This window comes from Arvicola amphibius, chromosome 10 (assembly GCF_903992535.2).
Source record: "Arvicola amphibius chromosome 10, mArvAmp1.2, whole genome shotgun sequence".
Classification (NCBI taxonomy): Eukaryota; Metazoa; Chordata; class Mammalia; order Rodentia; family Cricetidae; genus Arvicola; species Arvicola amphibius.
The window spans coordinates 63,360,321-63,367,743 of record NC_052056.1 but is presented as its reverse complement, the minus strand read 5'-3'; the positions used below and the strand labels follow the sequence as shown (position 1 = coordinate 63,367,743).

The window sequence follows — 7,423 nt, the reverse complement described above, 5'->3', positions numbered from 1 at the left end:
GTTTGGAAGGGATTAGGTGTTAGAGGAGGTGTGTCACTGGGGGTAGGATCTGAGGTTTCTAAAGCCCACTCCATTTCCAGTCAGCTCTTTCTGCCTGTGAACCATATCCATGGATGTGTGCCTGGTACCCATCAAGGCCAGAAGAGGTTGTTGGATCGCCTGAAACTGGAGTTATAGATGGTCGTGAGCTGCCATGTGGGTGCTAGGAACCAAACTTGGGTCCTCAGGAAGAGCAATCAGGGCTCTTAACTGCTGAGCCATATCTCCAGACCCTCCCCTAGTCATATTTTGGCAAATTAAAATTATAATATGAAATGTATGAATGGCAGCTTACCTATTTAAGCCAATAAAAAATTAGTGGAAAATTAATTTTAATAACATTTCAAAATCAAAGTTAACATGCATTTATATGCATGTTTACACACAGTTTTCTGAAGGCTTCTGGGGGCACCTCAGTGACTACTACAGCCACAGTCGGTGCTTCCAAAGGCTGTCAGTTGTCAAGACTTCCGGTGCAATCCACAGTGCCAGTGTCTGGAAAGCCCAGACACTCACGTGAAGCAGTGGCTCTCGTCCTTGTCAACCTGCACAGTGCAGATGCCATTTCTGTAGAGCCAATTCACATATCCAGGTGCTTGTAGAGCCTACGACTTTTCTCTTTTTTATTTCTGTTGCCATGTTTTTTCCAGGGCTTCCCAGCCACATTCTCAGCACTCATGGCAGCTGTGGTCAGCGGGCCACTCCCAGGTTTGTAGCCCATCACAGCCTGGACCCCTCTGGTCAGGGCTCTGACATTCTCCTGCAAGGAAACACGGGAGACATGAGCAGGCTTCTGAGGACCAGGAGCAAGTCACTCAGCGCACGGCTCCTCTCCGGCTCCTGCCTCACTCCCGCCCTCATGCCAGGCCTCCCAGCTCCCTCTTAGCTCACCTCTTTCCCAGCCCTCCTTGTGGAGCGCTTAGTCCAGAGCTTCCCGTGTCATCTAAAACCATCCAAACCCTCATAATTCAAACTATTTCCTGGGAATTTCTACTTTTTTGAGTCAGGGTCTTACTGTGTAGTCCAAGCAAATCTTGAATTCCTGGTTCTCTGCCTTTGGAGCGGTGGGATTTTAGGTGTACCCCAACATAGAGCTTGAATTTGCTTCAGCTCACACCAGACACTGACGCTCAAGAAATATTCAGTTTATTTAGTAATATGAATAAAAATTATAAAGTAATATCCCAGGACTGTCACACACAGTAAAATATTACTGTTAGGGGTGAAGGTTTAGATATGGACATCAATTTAAGGTAAAAATATTTATTTTTGCATAAAGAAATTTTCAGCTTTCACATGCAATGTGCCTTCAGAAATCTCTGCAAACTGAATGTGCTGTAAGACACTTGCGGACTCTGGGAACCAGAACCAGGTTCCCTGCAAGAGCAACATAGGTTCTTAGCCACTGAGCCATCTCTCCAGTCCCCATTTAAGAATATGTGCATTAAACACAACCAAATGACTTAACTCTTGTACATAAACCTGACATTGAAAAAATGCTACCAGCTGCTGGATGCAGAGGGGCACACCTTTAAACCCAGCATTTTGAAGGAAAAGGTAGGTGGATCTCTGTGAGTTTGAGGCCAGCCTAGTATACAGAGATAGTTCCAAGACAACCAGGGCTGTTATACAGAAAAACCCTGTCTTGAAAAAAACAAAAATAATAACAAAACCAACCAACCAAACAAACAAAAAGAAAAAGCTACCAGTTATGATGAAGTGATTCAAGTTACTAATATTCACTTGCTTATATTTTACATGTGCACGCATGCCTGTCTGTGGAAGTGAGAAGCCGCTCGTGTGTGGATGTGGCGCAGAACGCGAGTATTGGGATCACTGCTGGGCACCACAACTTCTCTGGGTGTATGCAGAAGTCTTCAGCATGTGGAGGAACACATGGGATGTGGAGGTGGAAGGATCAGGAGGTTAAGACCAGGGTGGTCACATAAGACCTTGTTTCGTCCCCCTAAACACACACATACACGCCACCACCACCACCAAAAACCTCTTACAATTCATTTCTGTACAGGAAATGCACAGGCACCCCGAGTCTGTGAAATGCCGCTGTTCCTCACGAAGCACCAGGGAAATAAAAACTTACCCAGAGACAACTTCAGATGGCTGAAACAGCACCAACAAATGGCAAGCATGGCACAAGAAACCCACAGCCATGTCTAGACAGTATGGCTGCACCTCACGAGCTAAAAGCACAGCTTTACAAACGACTGAAGCACTCCAGTTCTGCAGGGCTTACTCCTGAGATGTGAAAACACACACTACACAAATATACACACGCACACCTAGCCTAATTATATTAGCCAAAGCGTGAAAACAACCCAAATGTCTATCAAGTGGTGAATGAGAGTTCTTTACAGCAACCTATTTGTAGTAAAAAGGAGCGACGTACGGGCACATGATCTGCCACAGGCGGACCTTGAAACAGCTAAGGAAGGGACAGAAAAGCACAGCACGGCTTCACTCACGTGCAATGTCCAGAGCACACAACCCCACAAACAGAGAAAGAGCGGATTAGTGGCTGACATGGGAGACAGAAAATGAGTTGGTATCAACGGCATGGGGTTTCTTTCTGGAGTGATAAAATTCTAAAACTGGTGGTAATGGCTACGCAAGTGTGAGCATAATACAAACTGTGTGTGGAGCCAGATGTGCACATCTGTAATCTCAGCACTAGGGAAGCTAAGGTCAGCTAGAGTCACAAAGCAAGACCCAAAAGTAAAAAAGTGGGGGCAGAGAGAGATCTCAGTGGGGTACCTGTTGCAGACGACCCAGGTTCAATATCAGCACCCACATGGTGGCTCACAACCATCAGTAACTCCACTGCAGGGGATCTGATGCCCTCATCTGATTTTCAAGACACACACACATGATACAGGGAAAACATTCATATACATATAAAGAAAAGTGTGTTATGTGAACTTACAGTGCCCATGAAGGCTAGAAGAGGGTATTAGATCCCCAGACCTGGAGTTACAGGTAACTGTGAGCCTCATGATGTGGGTGCTGGGAATCAAACTCAGGTTCTCTGGAAGAGCGAGTGTTTTTAATTACTGAGCTGCCTTTCCAGTCTACTAGATGCTTAAAATAGTAAATATTTTGAATTTTTAAATGCATTGGATAAGAGTTAAATACAGCCTCTTTTTCTTACCTGATGGAAAAAGGTTTTGTCGACTACATTTTCAATCTGTTTAGCTCTCTGGTTTCTGCCCGGCGGCTGCCGTACTTCTTCACCCTTCGCTTTGTTCTCCAGGAGCTGCTGGTGCTGATGCTGGAAGGTCACAGGGTCTCTCCCAGGAGGAGGGTGGCAGTACAGCAGCTTTCCCTGCAGCCAAACCGCACACGGTAACTGCCTTACCCCAAGAGGTGTCAACCAGGCAGAGGGCAGAGCAGCTCTCTGTTGCCGCAACTGCAGAGCCCTAACTAACACCCAGCTCCTCCCAGGGCCCTGAAGCATACAGCAACTCTTCCTTCTCTGTGACCTTGTTCGTCATTTCTACTAAGTAGTCTTCAGTGTTCTTCTATGTGAGGACACACTAGTCCTGGGAACATCAGGTGGGAGTCTGAAATCAAGGTCCCTTTGGAGGGCTGGGGCTGAGTGCTAGAGCACCTGTCTAGCATGTGTGAGGCCCACAGGTCAAGTCCCAGCACCATAGAAACAGCCCACCTGGGCGTCAGTCCATCTCAATGGTAAATATCTCTTTAACAGGCTGTCACGAGCTAAGAACTCAGTGTAGGGAAAAGAAAGCTTGCTTACTCAGGGCAATAGAACAGGTTCACTTACTCTGACGTAGTCCTTTAGGATGTAACGTGCAGATCGAGGCTGGTCTGGTTGTCCATGTGCTGTCATGAATCCTCGCATGCCTGTGAGAGAAACCAACTGTGTGAGAGCTCAGTTAGGAGTTGGCATAACAGGGGCGACTGAGCTGATGTGTACCGGGTCCCTTCCCACAGCCCTATGAGAAACTAATTTCCTCTCACCATAAAACACACTTCATCATCATCAATCATAAGCTAAGGCAGAGCAGACTCTGCAGCTTATCTAATATCTAACCACTTAGCACTGTGACAGGCAAGTTCAGTTTCTCAGAGTTAGTTATTCCTTCTAACCTTGATTTTAGGCATTTACTCATGGAGGCTACCTGCAGGAGAAGATTATCTGTACAACAAAAGACAACATAGCAAACTCCCTAATTTAATAGCTACATCTGGATGTCAGCTTCCCAGACAGACCAAGACCACTCTAATTCTCTCTCACTTAGTGAGTAGCAAGGAGAGCACAGCTGTTTTTGTAGACAGGCTGGGTTCAAAACTCAGCCCATGTGCAAACTAGCTTTTAAATTTAGAAGGAAAGATTTTGAATCCTAATTCCCATTACACACAAAAATAAATTTAGATATATTGAAAGACCTGTATGTCTGTCTGGACAGATGGCTCTGTGGCTATGCACTGTTCTTGCAGAAGACCCAAGCTCAGGTCTCAGCCCCACAGTCAGTGTCTCACAGCTGTAACTCCAGCTCCAGGGAATCCACTGAGGGCATTGTATTCATGTGCAAACCCCTACAGAGACACTTGCACACACCCCCCCCCATTAAATATTATACAGTTGCACTCTGGGAACAAGGATGACCCCCACATGTAAAACATCAAACTCAGGCTAGTCCCAAAGGAAAAATACTGCATTATAACTGGGAACTTTTATAGCACCCAAGAAACCAAGCATAAACACAGGGTGAGGGTGGATAGGGTGGGGAGGATTACACAGGATCTAGTTACATATAGAACAACAACAACAACAACAAGCTTTATAAATTAAGACAGAAACAATGCATAGAAACAAACAAAACCCCTATGATTTCTAGAATATAAAAGGCCAAAAACTTGGCGAAAAAAAATGTTCCAACTTTATCCCAACATCCACCCCATCTATGAACTGCTGGTGCATGTAAAGGGGCCAGACCTGTAGACCAAAGCTGCAGGATCTCCACAACACAAGGCTACAACTGGATATCTAAGAGGAGTCCCAGTGAGGGCCCAGTTTCGAGGGTGTAGCAGAAGCAGAGGTCTCAAACCAGACCAATGACTTACTGCAATGAACACTTGTGAGTGAAGATGTGTGGACTATACGGGTATACTGTGTGACTCACTGTATCTTCCACGCTAAGACTTTTGTTTTTGCTTTTTGAATAGAATCAGAATGCATGATGTGAAACCTATAAAGAATTGATAAAAAGTTAAGAGAAAATATTTCAATTTCACCAGCGTTTAAAGAAATACAAAGTAGGGCTGGAGAGATGGCTTGGCAATTAAAAGCACAGGCCGCTCTTCAGAGGATCCGGTCCAATTCCCAGCACCCACATAGTGCCTCACACCTGCCTCTAACTCTAGTTCCAGAGCATTCACTGCCTCCTCAGGCACCAGGCACACACATGATTCACAGACATGCATGTAGGCAAAACAGAAAATAAAATAAAATCTTAAAAGACAAAAACCAAAGAAATACAAAGTAGGCACCGGAGAAAGGGTTCGGTAGCAAAGAGCGTGTGCGGCTCCTACCGAGGACTCAAGGGATCCAAATTCAATTCCCAGCACCCATTCTGAGCGGCTCACAATCACAGTAACTTCAGCTCCAACGCCCTGACTATCGGGCACCAGCACTCAGCACTCATGTACACACAACTCATACATATACATAAATTAAAATACATCTTAAGAAGAAACACAAAATAAAATTGGAGTAACTTGGAAATGCCTTTAAAATTCACGGCCAGAGGCTTTATTCTACAGCGCTCTGGACAGCGGTAGATCAACTGTACACGTGTGGTCGTTTGTTCTTGCAAACAGGAAATACTGATGATACATAAGTATCAGATGAAATTCGGTACTTATGTCATTAGAATGAAACGGGGGTGGTGGTGGAGGTATGGTTCATGCTAGCCTTGGGTTTGATGCCTAGTGACCCTTTCCAGACTTCTATGAACCATTTGCCCATGATTTAAAATGACAGACAACTCACATCCATAAGCTGTCAGCAGCTCTTCTGAGGTTGGAGGTCGGCAGGGGTCTTCATCTTCTCTAGGCTTTATAATGTTAATACCATAGGTAGCTTCCAAAACACGTCGCGGGATATTCTGGCAAACGTAAACTTGTCAAGAAATCCACTCTTGAACTGACTGTGCTCCCACAGCATCCAAACACACTATTTTGCTGCTTCTGACACAAATTCTCCCTCTAAGCAGAGTATAATTACTTATTCATTTAAACAGCTTCACACACCAATGATCACTTTAAATGCATTCTTTCAAATAACAAGGCTGGATAGTGGGGGGTGCACACCTTTAATCCCAGCACCCGAGAGGCAGAGACAGGCAGATTTCTGTGAGATTTCCGGCCCACCAAGTGAGTTCCAGAGCAGTCAGGACTACAGAGAGAAACCCTGTCTGTAAAAATAATTAAAAAAAAAAAACAAACAAAACATCTCTACAAAGATGGTTAAGTGGTTAAAAACACTTGCTACTCTTGCAGAGGACCAGGGCTCGCTTCTCAGCACCTACAAAGCAGCTCATGATTGTCTGTAACTTTAGTTCCAGGGGATCCAATGTTCTCTTCTGATCTTCAGGGGTATGAGGCATGCAAGAGGTGCACAGACATATATGCACACACACACACACACATAAAAATAAATAAATCTAAAAAAATTATCTAGGAAACAGACCTTAACAATATTACTTTAAGGAACAATATTATAAGCAAACTTTGAGAGACTATCCTAATGGAGATACAAAGGACCATGCCTTTGCTTCTAATGCCTACAACTATGCTGTTAGAAGGTAATGCCCTAAAAATTCTCAAAGTTTTACACATTAAAAAGCAGAGTGGTCCTGAAACAGAAAGGATATTAGTGATACGGGTGGAACGTGATCTCTCATCTGGTCAATTGGGAGAATCCCATTGCAAATCATCTCTGCTTTGGTAGACACAAAGGACGGCATCACCAGGCCCGGGCAGTCACACAGGCAGAGGCCAGGCTCCACATACAGAGTCTGAAAGACACACAAGCAGGTTATGATGGACACATGGCGAGTGGAAGGGAAGAGAAGTAGCACTGTGGCGAAGAACTTCGAAATACCTGGAAATGCTTGGTGTGGCCAGGCGTGGCAGACACAGACACTTTCTTGTTGCCCATGATAGTGTTGATGGTTGAGCTCTTCCCAACATTAGGATAGCCCACCTGGAAGAGAACCAGAAGTTACCTGAGGGGTAGAAATGCTAATGTTCACCTTTCATTCTCTTGACTTTACAAACTCAGACTCAGCTCTGACACACGGCACAGCCGTATGGATTTTGTTTCTGCAGACTTTGCTGTTGC

At 44.8% G+C, this 7,423-nt stretch overlaps 1 protein-coding gene across 1 annotated transcript in view; it reads right to left on the bottom strand.

The window, feature by feature from the left end:
* Window positions 1–354: 354 nt before the first annotated feature.
* Window positions 355–7,423, bottom strand: part of Lsg1 (large 60S subunit nuclear export GTPase 1) — a 30,688-nt gene continuing 23,619 nt past the window's right edge. Inside the window, exons 9-14 of the mRNA XM_038346010.1 lie at window positions 7,184–7,285; window positions 6,954–7,097; window positions 6,071–6,194; window positions 3,839–3,918; window positions 3,206–3,379; window positions 355–799 (exon numbers count right to left, since the gene is read on the bottom strand). Of these exons, the coding sequence (XP_038201938.1) occupies window positions 620–799; window positions 3,206–3,379; window positions 3,839–3,918; window positions 6,071–6,194; window positions 6,954–7,097; window positions 7,184–7,285 (804 nt within the window). The 3' untranslated portion in view covers window positions 355–619. The remainder of the gene's footprint in view (window positions 800–3,205; window positions 3,380–3,838; window positions 3,919–6,070; window positions 6,195–6,953; window positions 7,098–7,183; window positions 7,286–7,423) is intronic.